The 21,059-nt window shown below is 41.5% G+C and overlaps 1 protein-coding gene across 1 annotated transcript in view; it reads right to left on the bottom strand.

The window, feature by feature from the left end:
• Window positions 1-265: 265 nt before the first annotated feature.
• LOC121182222 (neural-cadherin-like) overlaps window positions 266-21,059 on the bottom strand; it is a 78,940-nt gene continuing 58,146 nt past the window's right edge. Inside the window, exons 23-33 of the mRNA XM_041038615.1 lie at window positions 19,381-19,595; window positions 17,779-17,906; window positions 17,480-17,607; window positions 15,296-15,419; window positions 13,986-14,169; window positions 13,534-13,700; window positions 10,868-11,132; window positions 10,012-10,195; window positions 7,917-8,167; window positions 1,478-1,632; window positions 266-817 (exon numbers count right to left, since the gene is read on the bottom strand). Coding sequence (XP_040894549.1) covers window positions 266-817; window positions 1,478-1,632; window positions 7,917-8,167; window positions 10,012-10,195; window positions 10,868-11,132; window positions 13,534-13,700; window positions 13,986-14,169; window positions 15,296-15,419; window positions 17,480-17,607; window positions 17,779-17,906; window positions 19,381-19,595 — 2,353 coding nt within the window. The remainder of the gene's footprint in view (window positions 818-1,477; window positions 1,633-7,916; window positions 8,168-10,011; window positions 10,196-10,867; window positions 11,133-13,533; window positions 13,701-13,985; window positions 14,170-15,295; window positions 15,420-17,479; window positions 17,608-17,778; window positions 17,907-19,380; window positions 19,596-21,059) is intronic.

Here is a 21,059-nt window from a genome sequence, read left to right on the forward strand (position 1 = left end):
GGAGTAAATACTGTACAGTGCAATGCCAAGTAAACAATACATCACATCGGATCATTCATTGGTAAACATCTTTTATATCAAAGAACTTAAGTGTTCAGAGTTTCATCTGTACAGTACATTTATAGCAGACTTCACATAGACCCTGGGCAACCTCCCAGTCTCAGAGTATTTCACATTTAATTATCTCCCTTTGGAATTCCACCATCACCTTCGGATTAGTGTTGCTTTTCTGCAGCCTTCAGTTCAGTTTGTCCGAGTTGCCGCCTCACCCACTCTTCTCGCAGTTCAGCTGCCCTCTGCTGTCCTTCAGTTTGTCTTTCTGGCCCTCCGGAGTCTTGGAGTCTCCTCTCAAATCGCAAACCACAGCTCGGAGGGTTTTGAACCTGTCAAGCCGGGTGCTCTGGGCCCCTGAACCCTGAGATGCACTGAGGGAACTGAGGGAGCGCACTGCTGCAAGGCCACGCTCCTTCCCGGAGGGATGGCGTGGTGTGGTCATGGTGCTGAGCTCCCCCGGGTGCTCCATGTCCCTGATGACCTCACACAGGTAGCGGGCTAAGTCCTGGCTAGAGAAGGAGAGGGTTTTCTGGGAGCGGCGGAAGGTCAGAGGGGATGGCAGGGTTTCTGTCTCTGAGGGGGGGATGGCCAGACGCAGGGCGATAGCTGCGCTGCCATTCCCGTTGGACACCCCCTTCTTGTTGTTGTCCTGGGGAAGCTTAGTCTGTGGGTAGGAGATGATGCTGTGTGGATAGCTGTAGCGGAGTGATTGTGCCGGGCTTGGCTGCAGGGAACGCTGCAGCTCTACCATGTTAAAAGCATTCTGAGAGACCAACACAGACCAAGAAAAAGGACAGAGGACAGAGGAGTAGAAAAGACAATTTTTTTTTGCACCTGTGCAATCTTTTCAGGAATTCAAGAGATAATGAAAAGCAACATTGCCACATGACACCAATCTGTGCTCGGAGCAGCACGGCTAATGCTTCTGCTAGCAAATGAACCTGTTCCCCAGACTAAGATGAAGATTCACCATGTAGGAAGAGATGTTGGCAAAAACAGCCCCATTGATTAGCCAAGTAATTAATTATCTGATTGCAGAATGAGGTGGGGAGGGGGTGGTGGTGGTGGGGGTGTGTAATTACCAGCACTATTAACACAGAGACAAGCTATTGGTGTCTACTTGCTTAATTCCAGCTAATTGACTCACATTCATAGATCTCCAGGGATCTGATATTTGGTTTCCATTTCAAGGCACCAACAAACACCCATCTCTATCAGATGTGTGCTTGTTTAGTTTCTGTCCTTGTTTGTATGATTTAATCCTTTTAAAAAGTCCTGAGATACAGCACGATGACATTTATAACAAATAACCATGGAAATGAGAACTTAAAGAGGTGCCATATTTGTGTTGTTGCGTACTCTGTTTACTCCCCCACCCCACCCCACCCTGTCTGCCTAAATACCAGCATGTGTGCATGTTTACCTGGTCCTGCTCGCCTCCACCTTCCTCGTCATAGTTGAGCACATTTTCTCGGATGTCCTCCCACTCGCCGTGGTGCGCAGACACATGGTACACACCCTCCTTCAGGCCCTTGTGTCTCCTCCAGCAGGAGTAGAGAAACAGGCCCAGCATCAGCACTGAGGGGTGCCAGAGAGCAGGTTAAGTCAGCGGGAGCACTCTCACATAATTACAATTGAGATTCTGAGCAGAAAAACACATCTTTGGGTGTAAATGAAATTGACAACGTGAGCGGAAAGTGGTGAGGTAACACTGAAATGCTGGTAAATACGACATTGGCTGCACAATGTATTTTTTCAACAAATGTAATACAGCAGCCCAAATCCTCCTGAATAAACAGGAAATGCAGACTGCTATTTGACCGTAAATGGGTTTTCTATCACATTCATCTGTCCTGTAAGCCCTATTAGCTGCACTGACTGTGTAGTTAAGACATACTAATGGGACATACATGGAAACGGAGGCACCTCCTTTCCACCTATTCCCTTTGATGCTGCCTCTCTGTTTCCTGTCTTATCAAAGACTGCAGTTCCTTGGAAACCTATTAACTGAATTTGTACTCCTCCCAGCTTAAACTCAAAGCCTCAGTGGCTCGGCCGAACGCAGAGAGGAATGCTGCGGGAACCGTAGCAGGAAAGGTCCTAAAGCATACACATCAATCACAGCTATTGTGTGCTGAATTATACAACATGCTGGACTGACCTTTAAAGTCCATTAATCTCAACCAGTATTTTTCTCCCATCTGCCATCCCTCTTTCTCTTTTTCTCTTCCTTGCTATCTGTTTTTACAAGTTTAGACTTTGACTCTTTTTTTAAAAAAAAATCTGTATTTCTTTGAAACTTTTTTTTTTTTTGTTTTTTTGGCCTCTGTGCTGGAACTTCCCTTCTGTCCTTCCTCTTGTCTTCTTCACTCATTAAGTCTCTCACTGTTCTTATTTTTCAGTCCCTCTCTGGCCTCTGCTTTTATCTCTCACAGTAGATGGGATCCATTTCAACTAGAATAGTTTATATGGTGTGTGCTAAATATCAGTTTAATTGGAAATCTTCTGAGAAATGGAGGGTAATCACATTAGTCTGGATTTTTAAAGTAATTGCTTTGAAAGAACAAAAGTACCAATAGGTCTTTGGGGTCACACCAACAGGCAGGTACTCATAAAGACAGAAAAACAACTCCCTGAGAGCTAATCTCTGCTAAAAAAAATGTTAGCTCAATTAAAAATCAACATCATTCATTGCCTGGAACATCTTTCAGCGCCTCAGCTGCTACACTTTTCTATTTCTATGCTACTCTCATATAAGATAGAAACAGAGAGATTGTAAGCTTCCCCCCTCGCTCCTCAGCTGGCTGCCCTCAATATGGGGTGGAGGGGAGAGCGGTATTGATCAGCTGACCCAGCTCCTTCAGCGCTGCGTCCAGAGCGCCCTCGCAGAAAACACCAGAATCTCAATGAGGCCCTGGCGCCGACCAGACGCCGGCCCTCCTCCTCATCTCTAAAATTACCTGCTCCGAGGTGATGCCTGCAGGCCTGCGCTCACCTCAACCCTCAACATCACCTGAGCTGGTATTAAACACATCTCTATGGGGGAGGAGTTCGATACACAGCGCAGAGGGGCTTAAGCACAACCCCTCCACCACACCACAATTAGGCACAGGTAAACACACACTCGCTCACACACTCTGGTTGCTTTGGCCCCTTATGCCTGCAGCCACTACTGCCCAGAGTTTTGTGTACTTGTGTGTGTGTAGCTACATTCCAGGGAGATCAATATCACCCAGGGTGGAGAACAAACATCGCAGCCATTCATCAATCCATAATGCTGCTGCCTCTTTGCCCTCTAACCGTTACTATGAACAGGGTATTATGATGTTAGCCTGGACCGGACTGTGCATTATGAATGAGTGTCGAGTAAACAACTACAACACAGCTTGATCAAAACACTTAACCCTTTCTCTGTAGCTCCAGCCTGAAAAAAAAAAAGAGAGACAGATGAAACATCAAGGGAAGGTTTTAAGGAGAAGAGAAAACTGACGAAGGAACAGAAGGAAATGAGACAGGTGAGAGATGGGGAAGAGTTGAAAAAAATATATAATTTATTTATAAATCTCTCAGGGAATAAAAAGAACAGGCACTTTACATGATCGCGTAGCATCCAGAGGCCCCATATGGGAAGCTAATTTCTTCCATTCTTCAAAAACAGAATGTGAGATTTGATGCCGGACTAATGAGGCTTGGTCAGACATCAGCTCATCTGGCTCTGTCAATAGCTCACGCTGAACTCACATTCTGGTCGGCCTGTGATGGCTTATGTAAAACTTAATAATGGATGATCGTTTTAACTTTTAATGCATGTTGAGGCAGAGAAGGAGTCCCCCTTTAATTTAACACCCAGCCAGCAGTCTCGCTTAGTGCAGCGAGTGCGCAGAGTGAGTGTATATTTATGGCAGTGGTTCCTGTGGTGATGAGGGTCATCACTGAACAACTGCATACTGTATAACAAGCTGTTCATTATTCCCGACCACTGGATTAATTGCATTTTCACATTCAGGACTGTTGATCAAGAGGTAAAACTGGTTGCTCTTTTAGCTTTAATAATTTTTTTTTGTAGCTTAGTTTTATCCAAATAAAAAAGGCCTGAAGATGTACAGTCACCGAAGATCCGAATCATGTCACAGAAAAATGTTTGAATCTTGTTGAGGTGAGAAGTTTGAGCCTTGAATATAAATGTCTCATCAGCGACAGCGGGGCAAGCTACTTCAAATGGGCTGCTCCGTCCTTTAGTTAGCATGCAAGCAACACATAGCTTTTCATGAATGATGCCAAGGCCACACTTTATCATCTTTGAATTCATTATCAAATATTGAAGACCGCTTTATACGTTTCACTCTCAAGTGTCAGAATAACTGATGTCCCAATACCAGCCACATGCCCTGGAGGGAATGTTGAGTCAGTTATAAAGGCAGGGACAGTGTATTGAATTGCCCAAGCGTTTTATAAGCCCGCCTCTGACAGAGAGGCTCATAAACAGCGATGTGGCCCTACTGAGGGTAGTGAGTGCAACAACATGCAAGCCACTCACACACACGCTTGCCCTTATATCTTTGTGAGGACGACAAATATTACATTTCCTCAGCTACAATCCCTAAAAGTAACACAATTAACTCATCTCTTTCCCGAACCATGAATTAAAAGGATAGCTCATCCTTTTTGACACAGGAGAGGTGTCAATGCATACACATTTAAAAGGCACTGCCAGCAGCAGATGTTGGGTTTATATTGAATCTTGATCCTATTAGATCTTAACACAGCTTATAACACATTCAACCCTGCAATATCATTAGAGTGTTTACAAAAGTGGGCCGGTGTCAGCAGCACTTAACAAGCTGAAGTGTAGAGCTGGAATACTGAGCTGGTTAATCGATTAACAGAAAATAAATCAGCAGCTATTCAGATTAATCATTTTCACACAAAGAAACCAAAGTCCAAATGTAAAGAGTTGGACGTTTTCTCAGTGTTTTATCTTTGTAAATTAAATATCTTTGTGATGGGCATTTATCTCTGTTTTCTCACATTTTTAGAGATAAAACAATTAATGAAGAAAAAAGCGTAGGATTAATCGATGATCAAAACTAGTCATTTGTTGCAGCCATAGTCAAGTCTTAACTTCTTTTTTAATCAGTTCAGATTTTTTCATCTGAAAATACCACTTGTGGTGTTCCTCAGGGTTCAACCTTTGGCTCTATCATTTTTGTTTGTCATGCTTCCACATGATCACACAGTAGAAATGTATAATATTTCTTTATAGCTTTACATATTTGATACATAATTGTATAATCTATAATCAGCTAAATGACCCAGCTGGTCTTGCTTCTCTAAACACTTGTCTTCCTGACTGTAAACAGTGGATGTAACACAACTTTCTGAACCTAAACAAAAGCAAGACCGACTATTTTTTGAGAAATACAACCAAAATCTAAAATATATTTTAAACAACTGCATACCTGAAAAAGGCCATCCATGTATTCATAGCTTCTCGCTTAAATAACACTATGTACTCAGGCATCAAGCTTCAATATTCAGCAGCTGAACTCACAAAGGGCACAAAGAACAGAACACATAACCCTCATCTTATACTTAATGATTTTAAGATTCTGCTTCTTACCTACAAAGCAGTCAGTGGTTGGGCTCTGGTATACATTTCTGATCTTATGACCTCTTATATGCCAGAGTGCAGCCTTAGATCATCTGGTAAGTCAAACTCTTCAAAGGGAGATTTTTTTCAGTGAGGGTTCTCAAACTTCCACACCCAAGGCTTACCAATTCAGTTTTTACTTCAAATTTTAGTTTTTTTTTTTAACTTAAATTTTAACATACTTTGATTTTATTTTTGTCATATATAACTTTGTGAACTGATTTATATTCTTATTACTGCCTTATTACTCTTGTGTTATTTATCACAGTTTGAATTGATAACTCCTAGCCCCCCCTCCCTCGCCCCCAGAAATAAGAAACGCGATCTGACTGGACGCTGCGCTATAGCTGTGAATGTTCTGTGAGACTGTGGATAGTTTAACATTTGGTCACAAAACATGTCATAAATTATTATTCTTTTAATTTGTCAACCACCTCAACAAACACTAAATGCCTGCAGAAGTACTGACCAGAGCTTAAACCCATAGTCTCAGAAAAACATAATGTTCCGGATGTAATGTAAATGGTCAATAACTTATAAGGCTATTACATACATCACAGATTTTGTTAGTTATTCTTGGTGGGTTTATGTTACATTATAGCTGCTCTGAATCAGAGGTTTCTTGCATTACATGCTTTGTTATGGGTACCACTTATGCTCATCAAAGCCTTTCAAGAGCCACCAGATTAGCTAAAACATTGTTTCTGAACTCAAAACTTTGATCAAGTTTATGCTTAAATATTTTTGTTTTGGAATTTGAAAATTTAGAGATCCAGTAAACGAGAAAGGCCATTGAAAATATGAACAAACACTTTTTTTGCTAGAATAAATCATAAATACGTTGTGTGATTGTGAATATCATTTTTCATTTTTTAAGAAAACATTCTAACCATTTAACATCAACAGAACCACCTCCACATGGGGGTGCTTTTATTTTGAAGTCACAGCCTTCTGTGGGCAGCTAGCAGTGGGTATTTTTCCATCACTGGATGTAAACAACGAGCTGGTGTGTTCTTTTCCGCCAATCGCGCTTTCATGCTTAAAATACACAATGAACAAAATAGTTTTCTCCAAATTGAAAGCAGAGTCACAACAGGTGCTGTTTTCTGTTGTGAGTGGTTAAAATGTTTTTACGTCTTGTATTTTGGCACAAAATGTTTGTTTTTTTTGTTTTTTTTTTAATGAGTCTGTTTTGCTACTGTTTTCTTATCTTTTCTTACGGGCTGTTCACTGTATTTCTATTACTATTACTGTGAGAGTTACTCACAACACTGTCACTTCTAAACTATCCTATTATCCTAACCACCTTATTAACATAAAAGCCCTTGATTATAAGTAATTTTAATGTTCTAACTTTAAAAGTGAGAGTGATTTTGATAAATAAACTTTGTGGTAGGCCTTAACCTAGATACATCCCTTAGTTAGAATGAAACTAAAATGAATCTGGTCCATACTTTGGAGGTGTTTCCTTATGTGTGAGATCCTTGATTACATCTCCAAACACTGTACATAACATTAAAGTGCACAATGTGGACACATTCAAGTTGACTAGGGAAAACAGAATCTGTACACAGAAATGTGAAAGGAAAGGCAAAAAAAGACATCAAGGGAGTAAAATGAGTGGATGGTGGGATATAAAATAAGTTGGACAGATAAAAAGTAAGGCAGAGAGTGAAATTGACTTCTGAAGTCAGAGCGTAACATTGGAAGAGACAGAGGACACAGAAGTGATGAGAAGTATAGAAGAACGCATAAAGAAATTCTCAGATTCTGCCGGGACTTTTACAGCTTCCCCGTGAACCACAAATTAAGATGTACAATGTTTGCCTCTCTGCTTCTCTTCCAGTGCAGACATTTGTTTCATGTTTCCACCAACACATGAAATTCACTGCATGGAGAACCCGCATCCAGGCACAACTCAAGAGATCAATACAGCTACAAGATATGTGTATGAATAGATTTCACAGAACCAAACAGGGGTGGAAAACAAATAAAACTGTGGATGTTACAGATAAAACCAAACATAATGCAAGAATTATACAGTGAAGATGACAACAAAAATAAAAACACAGTAAGATGAAAATCAATGTATTGAAGATGAAAAAGAAAGAAATTGGCAGGTAAAAACATGCAAAAGGCATAAAAAAACATGAGGAAAGATGATGACAGTGATGTTACCACAGGTAGAAGAGGACATAGTCGACATAGCTACCTAGAAAGGCCATGACACAGATGCTGATAGCAAACATGGAGCTGAGGCTGAGGCTGTTGCTGTCCTCGTTGTGGAACATGGCAAGTGTCAATTCGCAGTGCCGTCCACGGTAGCCCTCGCTGCAGTAGCACGAGTAGCGGGATGGAGAGTGAGCCACGCAGGTGCCGTGGCGACACGGCCGGCTGGCGCATAGAGTGTAGACACACGCTTTGCCCAAGGAGCTCTCTTTGGTCAGGTGGCCTGGAGGGCACCTGTGCAAAGAGACGATAGTGTAAAGTAAAGACAAGAGACACTGGAAGCTGTCAGATAAAAGGAAGACTGAATTCTAGAGAGCTATGAAACCTACGCTGCTGACAGTGTAAAAATAAATCCCTCAGGAGTTACACCTCTTATATCAGATTCAAAGATATGCTCTTTGAAGGTTACAGAGTGTCGACGGTACTGTAAGAAAAAACACAAAAAAGAAACCGAGAAGCAAAGATTGGCTTTGCAGTGCTAGTCCCTCAGTATATTTGTACAAAATATCCCCTGAATATCATTCACCCCTGCCCCCCGCCTCTCTCAGTGCTTTGTATCCTGAGGCTGTGCTGCAATCACAGAATATGGATATCCAACCGCAGTGAAAAGTCCCACACTGGTTCGGAGTCTTGAAATCACAGCCAGGAGACTTAGTGGTCCTGCAGAGTTTAAAGGGGCAGCCGAGACTCTGGCAGTCGCTGCTGTTATACACTATTCTCTGAGGTTGACACACTATTAGACACACAGTATAACTGGGCTGAACTCAGCCTAGCTGCCCTCTGGTGGACACTTTGATTTCAGGAGTGATTCAGGAAGCAAATCAGACCATTAAATAGACTTAGATGAACAGACTGTATATGCTATGCGAGTACTGCATGAATTAAATAGTGCATGTAGTAGTGTATGCATAAATTAATTCATGTTTAATTTTAATCTCCATGTGTAGCTTTTTTTATGCATGTGCATGTACTGTAATGCTTTTACTATATGAATAAGAAAAAAATAAAAGGGTTTATTATATGACATTACTGACATTATTGTAATTAATTACATTATTTAACTTAATGACATTATTAGTCAACAAACTGTTTACTAATGCTTATTTATAGGTCATTATAATTCTAGGTCACCAATTCTAGGTTGCAGTTTCTAAATGTTAGTAAATCACTGATAGATATTCATGGGTTTCTCACTTTCTAATAAGCCATCAGCAAATGTTACAAGGTCATATGCAACAGCACATGTTATAAGATGCTAATAAAAATATTTCCGATGTCATGCTCTTCAGCAGACCATTAAAGTGGTCCACTGCATAGATAAAGCAGGATGAGCCTTCCCAGTGTAATTGTTTGTGAATTTGAAACTTGAATACAAAGTTAAAGAGGTAGCACACACACACACACAGAGCTTCGGGACATAGCTGAATAATCTCAGTTTCACCACTTTATTCCAGCCATGTCAACAAACAAGCTAAACAAGGAGCTGAAACTCACCTGAAAGCTCGGTAAAGCCAAGGAAAGTTGCAGGTTAAGGTGATAATTCTATGTAGGTTCAATTTTTTTTTCCAAACACACTAACCTTCAAATGATTTAATCACCAATACAAACTCAGTCACATCGATCACTCAGAATCAATACATTGATATACTGAAATATATACTGAAATATAATGTCAAGATTTTTCAGACTCTTCCCATTGACATATGATATTTTTGGACCACTGCACCTGTAATTTGGTGATAGATCATTTGTCTTCACTGGATCTTTTTTTCTTCTCATGCTGTTTTGAAGACTCATACATCTAAATGCTGATTGCCGGACCTTGTTTGCAGCTGACAAATGACAATACATAGCATTCAACCTAATCTGAGCCACCCTGCAGCAGTTTCAGTTTTCACTTACCATTCTCGACATCGTTTGTTAACACAATTTGCAAGTTGAGTTCTGGCATTACTAATTTTATTTTAAGCAGGTCTGTGGTATACCATCCCTGTCTCTGGATGAATGCATGCAAATATGCACGGAACGTGCCAGCATCCTGTAAGGCATGGTTTATTTATTCTGTATATTTAGAGCACCTGCACTCGTGATGTCTCCAGAGGTCCACGCAGACCAAGGGAGGAGAGCAGTGATGTTTCCTGCAGGCTTCTGAAGAGCAGCCGACAGAGACGCCCTGCGAAGTGACCACCTGAAGCCCCTCCGAAGGCTGCTCCCTATCCAGGGGGATGGAGCGGCTGTTAAGTCTTACATCTCGCAAACAGCCTGGTGGAGACAGAAAAAAACAAAACAAAAAAAAAAAACAAAAACAGGAGGAGCAAAAAAAAACTTTAGAGTTTACAATGCGAAAAGACACACTAAAAAAAACAGTCCTCCGGCAAAATCTTTTATGGACACACATTTACACCTCGGCAGGGGTGTAAACTCAAAAACAGATGCACACGCATTGACACACATAGACCGACTTGTTGACACACCTGCAGACCAACGCACACAGTCTCACGCACGCAAACACACAAACAGCCTGAGGCTAAGCTGTCAGCATGGACTTCTTTTTTTTTTTGCAGGATATTTTCTCTGCTGGTTAGTTTGCTCACTCTGTGGGAAGCATGGGATCTAACATATCATTTAAATACTGATCAGAGCCACTGACTCACTTTCTCTCATCTGCTTGAAACTAAGGGATCAAAACACCTGGTCCAGGTTGTGAAATGCAGAAGCACCAATAAGTGGTAAAAATGAAACTGAATCCCTTATGTGTCCATTAATTTTAACTGGTACACAAGTCCACTCCTTTGGGTATGCGCTTGCCAATTAATCCATTTACAAATTAGCTTGTTAATTCATTCATCAATTATTGGTTCACTTTCCCACTCATCTAACAATTCATCCAGTCACTCATTTATCTCAATATACATTAATTCAGTCGCAGCCTACCAAGGAAGCTCCGATTGTGTCCTGAGGGAAAAGAGTTTCCAATCATCACCACAGAGGGGTCAATAATTATTTCCTGACTCCGCCCAGGCGAGGCCGTAACCTCTCGCCGCCCTCCCCCTCCGTCCAGGCGCAGGGTGAACTCTCTGCCGTACCGATCCAGCTCCACCTCATGCCACTCTCCATCACTGAGGGGATGGTAGGCCAGCGTGATGTTGTAGTCGCCATCACCGAGGTTGTAGAAAACAGCCAGGAGACCCTGAACAATCTGAGATACAAAAAGATGAAGATTTTTTAAAAAAGACTCTGCAAACTCTACTACTAGAGACTTGCACTGCTGTAAACCAAGCTGGTGTGTTATGTCATTAGCTGCTATAACAGTATTGTGTTAGTGTGGATTTCAAGTCTTGGCTTAGTCGTCTGAATAAAATTGCAAAGTGGGCTGACACAAATTCTAAACTGTCAGACCTGGACTCCTGCCATATTGGGCTGTGTTGATGGGCAAAAACAGATCTTGAGCAGAACAACATTATAAGAAGTAGGCCAGATCCCGTGGCGAAGAAAAGGCAGCAAAGGTTGGGGCAGGCAAGAACTGTGAAATTTAACTACCCAGAAAAGACTCTCTGCGGTGAACCTGCCAGAAAAATGGCATGAAAATTTCAGTGGTAAAAATTAATTCAGCAATTTTGCAGCCATGATGTTTTTCAGTGCTGGCATACACATCACCGCGTGGCACAAGCCAGAGTCATCCCGAAGGGAAGGTATACAAGAAACAACAATTATCTTCAGCAGTTAAGGATGAGTGAACACAATGGACTCAACCAATGAGGGGCTCCCATAACTGCAGCTTGTACATGTCCAAAGCTTAATTGGAAACAGTGGGGCAAGATAATTCACATTCAGCCCGGCCTGCATTAACTATTGCTCCCTCAGCATGGGCATCTCAAATGCGTCTCCCCCACTGGACACACACACACACACACACACACACACACACACACACACACACACACACACACAGTAAAAGCTGACTGTGCTCTCCCCACTGCCTCATCCTGCCCTCAAGTCCACAACAAAAATGAGCAAAGGACAAAGGACTCAATCAATACTCAGGAAAAAAATCTGACTATATAAACTTTCTTTCTGCAACGCCATCAGAGTCCTAAGCAATCGCCATTAAGCACAAAACATTCAAGTGTGTTTCTGAAGTTTGAATTTCTACAGAACTTTTCAAACTCAATACATGACAGTTAATGGAAAAAAAAAAGAAAAGCTGCGTTTGTAGAGTTTTACTGTTCTTAGGGGTTGGTGGTCTTTGACAAAGTAGTACATGCCAGTCGCTCCCGAAAAAAAACTCCTTCACAGACTGCATTAGATAAATGTTTTCTTTACAGAGACACCATACTCCTTGGAGAGCTGAATGCTGTTTATACCCAGCTGGCCCCTGGTAACCTTTGTGTGAAAGTGTGATTATTTATTCAGTGTGCACTCTATCCAATATCTACCCTTAAGAAAAAAGAAAAGGGGGAAGAGAGACAGCCCTTTAAATTAGGGCTTGTTGTCGGCAAACACACCAGGCTTGTGCTCAAGTGTTTCTAAGAGCTTTGAGACAACCCGCCTGAAAATGCTTCAGCGTGCCGGCACAGACAGACATCAAATGTTTTATACAGCTCGCCAATTCAGCTCCAGAGAGGGTTTCACAGAGAGGGGCTTCATAGCCCACATACAGTAAAGGCTACAGCCTTTTCCTTTTCCTGTCACTGTGGAACTGCAACGAGGGAAGAGGACAACACTGTTTTTCCTCATGCTGTGTTCATCTTGTGTAAAGACCCGAAGAAGCACAAGAGACGAGGCTGGCACTTGAAACAATGCTGTCGAGCAAATAACAAGTGCAAGCACAAAGACAAGATGTTTTCAAAGACAGACCGGTGGTGTGGAATATACCACAGCAGAGACAGGTTCACTGCAAACAGCGGACCTGCGAGTTAGCCGAAAGGAACAGGCCTAACACAGACCTTCTTCCCTTACTTCCAGATGCCGTTCACATTCGGGCCTGTTAGTCAATGAGACGAAAGGCTTTGACAAGAAACTCCGGCCTTCATATCCACTCAGAAATGTGTCAGGCAGGAGAGGAACGCTCGTATGAGGGTTTGGCAACATGAAGCAGACTTGTCTAGTGGAGAAACGTGATGCGTGAGCACCGCTCCACCCAGGTTTTGGCAAAGTGAGCGGCACGACTTTGAGCTCACCACTTGAAGCAAGATGTGTCAAATAGCTCAAGTTGAGAGCAGGGGATCTGACCTTCACTTAAGAGCACCGTGCCCTCGAATTACAGTGCAGCCATTTGCTTTCTTGCCATACTGAACCGTGCTTGAAACATTAACCACAGACTGAAATAACCTTGAATAAAGGAGGCCTAATTTTTTAAATAGCAGCCGCTCAATAGTAGCATTCTGCAGACTTGCTGAAAGACCTTGTCGAGAACATACATATGTCAATCACCAGCCCCCTTGGTATCCACCCATATGTCTCCAACCCTGATATTATTCACTCTCAGCCTGACAAGCATTTGTAGCAATCATTGTCCGGGCCCTAATCATCATTTTAAGGCTCACAAACAAGACAATCAGAGCTGTCGAGGTGGAGGGGAGTGACCAGCCATGACTCACCTCTAAACGTAGGTATTCATTCTGCTCCTGGGAGAGCAGACTGAGGATGACACCGGCGGCGGCACGTGTCCGGACGCCGGCCTGAACTCTGGTCTGTCGCGCGGGCAGGGACCACGAGAGCTGGAACTGAATGTGGCTCCGGCCGTCAAAGGAGAACTCTGGAGCGGCTTGTCAATCAAAGACACACAAGACAGGCTTGTTCAATTAACTCAGCTGTCATATGGGAAACAGAAGAGGATATCACAGCGAGGGCGTACTGTTCTGCCAAAGCACTTTATGTAAAGCGAGGTTATCTTCCTACGACAGCAAAGTGACATTTTGGAACACAGAATTTCCCACATCACCTATTTGGTCTGTACAGTCTGTGAAGCTTAAAAGTCCCTCGCTCCTCAGAGAGCTCACTGTACTTTCCTGGAAAATTTCACGGCCGAAAGTCATTTTTATGTGTTTACCTTGATCGCACTGTGGCCCTGTAAGCCCCGGTTCACAAAAGCAGCTGTAGGAGCCCCGCTCGCCGTGACAGCGACCCCTCTTGCCACAGGAGGGAAGTTGCTCCATGTTGGTGCATTGGTCATCAGTAAGAGGGCAGCCTGGCACGGTGTTGGAGGATTCAGCTGGGGAACCAAGGTCATATAGCTGAATGGAAGAAGAGGAAGGGGAGAAAAGTATGAAGAGGAGGAGAAATTCAGAGGAGGGAGGAAAATGAAAGGGTGGACGTCTTTTCCGTCCTTGCAATCACAGTAAATGAGTGAAAGGAAATTTGATTGCGGATTGAAAAATGTATCTTATCATTAAATGCAAGATACTTTGACATTGATATCTGATTGCTGATAGTTTAATGATAAATTGCATCGTGATTCCTCTTTTCTGAAAAGCGCTATTTTTATAATAACGTCATTAGTTTTAAGAAAGGAATAAAATCAGATTTCCTTGATCCCTTGCAGGGAAGTTTAAGTGTGACAGCAGCAAAGAGAGGTGCAAGGTAACAAACCAGAAAAACTACATCTCTGTATCCAATATTAACATCTACTATACACCATGAGAGTAAGCTGAAATAATGTCAAAGATAATTAAATCGTAATAAACAGATAAAAAATTGCATTTAAAAAAGGGTTTCGAGCAGTCAGTAAGCTGTCTTGTGTTAGCAGCATGAAAATAAAGTTCATGAGCTTGTGATAGCAAAACAAAAGTGTGTTTTTCTGCAAAGATAACAGTGCAGACTGTTACAGTAACAGTTGCCTGGTGTCATTAACTTGTAATGCTCCATAATATTCCATGTGTTGTTAGTACAGTTTTGAGGTATTTGAAATACCTTTGAATTTGAAGGTATTTCCATGTTATGTTACTCTCTATTTTTAATTCATTACAGTCTGGAGGAAAATGTTGTACTTTTTATTCCACTCCATTTATTCAACAGCTGCAGTTACTAATTATCTGGCAGGTTAAGATTTTACACACAGAAATATCCTGAGTTTCTAACCTGTATTTTATGAACAACAGGGCTCAAGTATAGATTGTACATCTGCAATAATAAAGCACAGAAACAATGGATGGAATAATTACAATTGGGAAACTCCCTGTAGTTACACGTCGACAGAGACAGAGAGAGCGAGAGGGAATTTATCCAGAGGCTAAAGTGGAAAGCGAGTAAGGTTTTCAAGTGTAGTTTTTCCTGTTCCCTGCTGAAGTGGAGCACCTATGTAGTTTCATGACAGCGTGTATGTACTAAACTCTGCCCGCTCCATACTTGCTCCATACATACCTTGCTGTCAACCACCAAGTTCCTTATACATCCAGTGTAGTGTTTGTGCTGCAGCTGTGGGTATTCGTATGATATGTTCTTACTGACCCCTCCGAGCTGCAAGACATGACTTCCATTCAGGTACCTGCGAACGAAAAAGCAACTCTCAGTGTACAAGTAAAGAGAGAGGAAGAATGTGAGCAGAAGAAAAGGAAACAGGCGTGTGTAGGATCTCATGGTTACAATTCAAAAACATAAATATCAATATAAAGAAACAGAATACAAGCAGAGGAGAAGAAACACACACCATATAAGCTGTCAAGTTTAAAATTCAGGGTTTCATTCTTTTCCTACTGAGGCTGTCATCACTATTGCTGCTTTCTGACAACAAATGTGACATCTTATTCTTCTTCTTTTTCCCTTATACTGAAAATATATGCATGATGCATTTACCCGAAAAGATGAAAACATAAACTGACTCAGCACAGCAACTGTAGTGCTTTCAAAACTGAAAGTGGCTCCACAAAGGAGATGAAGAGTTTTCATTTTAGCTTGTTAACCAGCATATTGCCTATTTAATGCAATAACTATTTGCACTACTTAATAAGCTGAAACTGAAACAGTCATCACAGTCTAGAGGACACACAGTAAAAAGGTTCTTAAACATTCTTTAAATTTATAAGTTATTAAAATGAACAGCAGCGGTAAAGCCCTTATGTACATTTTTAAACTCCATAAACTTAATTACACCACAAAACAATGAGCACGGCGGCAGGCTGAGCCCACGACAGGGAAAAACTAACTCAGCTGTGGCAAAGCAAAACCCGGCTATTAGCAGAAAACACAGTCAGAAAGGTTAGCTGGCATTTTAAGGATTATACCGGAGGAATTCATCAACAGTCTCTTCCCTCCAGAGAGGACAGCCTGGTACACTGAGAAAGTGAACACTGTGAGCCTAAAACAGTCTGAGTCACTCTCTGATTTGATTCAGATAAATAATGCAGCTTGTAAATAAACACCATTTTAGAGACTATTTACTGAACTAACTATAAAACTATTTTTGTATAATTTAAACGAGGGAGGGACATTAATCCTTTTTTTAAGTTAAGGAGCTATAAAGGGAGCATAGGCTGTTTCAGGTTGTAAAATATTTCTTTGAGGAAATATAGGACAGTTAGGACAACCCTGCCTCCAACTCAGTGTTGCTAATTGTTAAAGGATGTAATTTAAATATTAATGTTAATTTTACAGTCCCACTTCAACTGCAATGCTTTATTTAATCTTTCAGGACCCGGTCCCAAACAACCAGTGTGTGACTGTAAGTGTATAGCTGATGTTATGTCAATTTTACATCATTAACATGAAAAAAATGTCACCCTTCCATGTACAAAAGCTAACATTAGTTTATGCAAATGGAAATACAACAATTACAATTACAAATGTTACTAACTAAGTACTGCATGCCAGCACATAATGAACAAAAATAAATACCCAGCTTCAATTTGCTACTATTTTACTAGGGTACAACAAACATATCTTTTCAAATCCTTCCAGTGAAGCGAGAGTTTGGTGTCTGAGAAAAAGTGAGAACAAGTATTTCCTGATTGGAAACCTCAGAGAGCATGCGGGTCCTTGCTCATTATGTGTTCACATATTCTACACGCAAGAAGATCCTTTATTTACCATATTTAAAATCAGTATACCTCGATTCTACGTGTCGGTGTGCAAATAAACAACCTTATTCTTCATTTTTTACCAACTTCCAAACTTGCTGCTGCTGTGACTGCTAATGCTCTGCTGCTCTGTAGAAGATTGTTTACCCCTGTGGGGGCACGGGCCATTTAGACACTGTCCCTTTGGGCCTTGCTTGCTTTTAGTTTTAAAAACAGTGAATAGAAGAAAACCTTAGTAGATTAGTAGTTTGCAACCACAGGAAAACCCCAGAAGAATCTCTGGAGAGTTTTTAAACCCATATTTTTGGTTCCTTCAACCATAAATACAGGGGTTCTTCAAAACAATTTAGCCACATTTATTTATTTATTTACATATATTTACATGTTAAAAATACAATAAATTATTTATCGCATGATTTAGTACTGGAGGCCTGAGGAGATTATTGGATCCCTTTAGGATTCAGAGGAGCCGCTTATTTTTTTATATTGTGCAGCGTTGGTTAGATTTGTTTCATTTAATTATTGATCTCACTTGTCCCTGTTGGGTGTGACCCCTCGGATTTCACAGGATGAGCGGTCCTCTGTCATTGCCCACGAGTCCACACCTTCTGTCTCCATGACAATCGCGCTGGAACATCGATCGAGAGTGAAGCGCACTTCCTTTAAATTGGGGGAGAGTGGAAAGAGGTCATCACTGCTGCATGCGTGGATGAGTATACTGTAGCCAGGCACTCTTTACAAGTCCCAGCCTTTGTTCTAATATTCATACATCTTCATCATACACAAAGAGAGTGACATGTAAAGGCACTTGCATGAATGTACTTCTCTTACTTTACTGTTGCTCCTCACATCTAGACGATGCCAACGTCTGTCAGCGACCCCAACGTTATTCGTTAACTGGAGGACAAGGGTCCCAGAACCGTGGTTAATTTTCAGACTGGGTGCCCCACCAATCAGCTCTGAGGAAAAGGGAGTTCAGAATTAACACTAGCTACTCTAAACTAAATAAAGATCATTATTGAACCTGAATGAAAAGTTTGCAATCCCAAAAAGAGAACTCTTGGTGGTGTAGAAAAACAACTTGCTTACACAGACAAAATGTTCAGGCAAGGTCAAGAAAAAAACTGTGATGAAATGCATTGCAAAAAAAAAAAAAACAACAAAACACAACAACAACAAAAGGCAAGATGCAAATAACTAGTTTGTACAGGCATGGGGAAAAATAAACCCAGGGGACATATGAAAGCATCTCACCTCAAAACAAAAACCCAGCATGAAGAAAAAAGAAGATGACAATAAAATATAACACAGCTGGAGAATAAGCAGGGAATCTGAATGGCACCGGAAACAAGGTGATGGAAAACAGACATGGTTGTAAATATACAAAATAAAAATCAATTAAAGGATCGGTTCACGGAAATTACTGTTCACAGTGCGCGCTGTGGATGATGACACTGTGTCTCGAATGAGATGTTGACGCAGATTTTCTATTTTTAATCTCATTTTTAAACGACGTGAGGCCCCCGCAATTGAAATTGAATTCACCTTTATCATATTGGGGTGGAGGCAGAAATCCGCGAGTCAGATATCGCCAAAGCTACACAAAAAATTAAAAGTATCTGCATGGCAAGATACGACCAATGGTAAATTAGAAAGCACAGTTTTTTTCATTTGGGTAAAGAGAATGATAATTGGAAACTAAAGGTAAGTGTGTGTGTGTCCAGATATTATTATTATTATTATTTACAAGTATTTACAATATGACAGCCACAGGCACTGTCATCATAAATGCACAATTTACACTGGTTTCTGTCATATTTTAAAATATTTATTAGGGGCATAAAATTTTCCAGCATTATATTACAGCACCATTACTGCATGTATCTGTATTATTCATATCTTCATCATCATGGTTATTGTTTTCTTTAATAATTTGTCTTCTGCTCATTTAACCAAGAAAAACATGGATATTTAAAAAGACATCACTACCCACTATATCAATAACTAACATACATCATTACAGTAATGAGGCTTCTGTAAATTTAAACTACTACTGTCCTTCACCTGTAGGACTCAGGTTTGAGCTTTTGCGTGAGCAACACTAAACCTTGCTGACGTATCCTTGAGTCAGACACAGATTGTCTGCCTGCTACAGAGTCTATTCAAAAGCTGAACCACTGATTTGGTGCACAAACAGAGTATTGCATGTACACTGGCTTGCCTGTGTAGCCCCACATTAAGTACTTACTGTATAACTCAGGAGAGTGAGTGCTCATTTTCCTCAGCAGTACACTAACAAACAAAATTTGCGTCATATATCTGATTAGCTACCACCCAGTAATTAAACGCACAGAATTAAGCTCCAAGTTTTTGTGTAATAACGGCACAGAGGCCCCATGGCGCACATCTAATTATCCAGACTCTTTCTTTTACCTATGGCCATGTAGTCCTCAGCATCCCCAGGCAGGAGGGTGGCTAACGGGCCGGCATACAGTAGCAGTCCGTCATCTTCCTCTGTCATAAACTCCAGTGAAAGATGGCTATCAAAGCATGGCCTTATGGGGGGAAACCAGGCATAGCCGTTGCCAAGGAAACTAAGCCTCGTCTGCTGACAGTCTGGCCCCTCGAGCTGTGGGGGGCAGTGGCACCTGTAGCACCGAGGAGAGAAGAAAAAAAAAGTGAGAGAAAATCAAGGCAAAACACAGGGAAAGAAACAATCAGTGTCGTTCTTGTTTTGCGCCCTGAGAAATCTTCACACCGTCCAATCTCTGGATCTGTGCGTGTTGACTTCTGTGGGGGATGTGACAGTCTTGTTGATTCCCAGAGGCAGGGGCCTTGACTTTGCTCCAACTCGGCGGCTCTCAACATCCAGCTAAGAAAATGCTTTATCAATCATCTGTTTGCATTAGCCACAAAACCCTGAATATTCAGTTCTACATTAAATCAATTAGCCATGAACAAAACCTTACTCCGCTCTATTCTTTATCTATCACAGCTGCCCAAGCTGAACCCTCGGGAGACTGTTCCCGCTCGGCACATCACATCTCCTTTGTTAGGAGATAATTAATTCTATTTCTCTCACTTTTCTGTGCACCACACCACCACTGATTTCCTGGACTTTTTCTCACTTATTCTCACCCACTCCCCTTCTCATTCTTAAGGTATTACACACTCTGGTTGATATCTGTGCAATTGGCCCCTCTTGTACTTATCTACATTGATTAGAGCTTGAGTGTTAAGGATCAATGCTCTTCCGAAAACTGGAAATGAAATGCTCTCCGCGCCTCTCTTCAATGCGTTTGTGTATGAGACGGTAATGGTAAATATTAATAATCACACAAAAAAAAACACCATAAAGGAAGAGATACAAGCAGTGATGAAAAACAGCCCATTCAATCACTGCGATGGAAGGGACCGGTTGATCTCATCCTGTCCCCTCCACTGCAGGCATGTGAGACAAGCTGGCTTTGCTGATAATGTCAAAGCCATCTATTTTCATGCAGTGTCTGAGGATGGCTGTGTGTACTGAGGCTGTTAGGGGCTGTTTCTCCCCATCACTGTTTATTCTGCAGAGGGGCAACACATGTCAGGAATACTGATCCATACGCAGCAAAAGGGACGGCTTAGGCTGAGTGTAGCCATATATATATATATATATGTGCACACGCCAAGCACAGCACCTTAGTCTTTCGCTGCTGTTTCATGTGGCTCATGAGAGCAATGCCAGTCCAAATCAAGAAGTGCTGGGCATGTTTTCCTCACTTTGACTGACAATATCAGATCAGCTGCTGTCTGGGGTTGCCTGTTAAGCTCCTTCGACAGTGGATACAACCAAAAATTGGATTCTTTATGGTTGTACTGCATTCACATGAGGGCACATATAGCACATACGGGGAGCTATTCTTCTCACAGAGTAGGGGCTTCTCTCAGCAGTGTGCAGATCAGCTGCAACAGAGACAATTTAAAAGATAAAAGTGAGAAAAAAAAGAAAAAGAAAAAAACTTCTGTACGTTTTCTCTCCGAAGGCTATGCCTTTGATAAACTTGCATGTTCATGTAAATGGCATTAAATGAGATTTTGAGAAGTTGTGATCATAGAGGGGGGCAGAGTTG

Source organism: Toxotes jaculatrix, chromosome 5 (assembly GCF_017976425.1).
Source record: "Toxotes jaculatrix isolate fToxJac2 chromosome 5, fToxJac2.pri, whole genome shotgun sequence".
Lineage (NCBI taxonomy): Eukaryota > Metazoa > Chordata > Actinopteri > Toxotidae > Toxotes > Toxotes jaculatrix.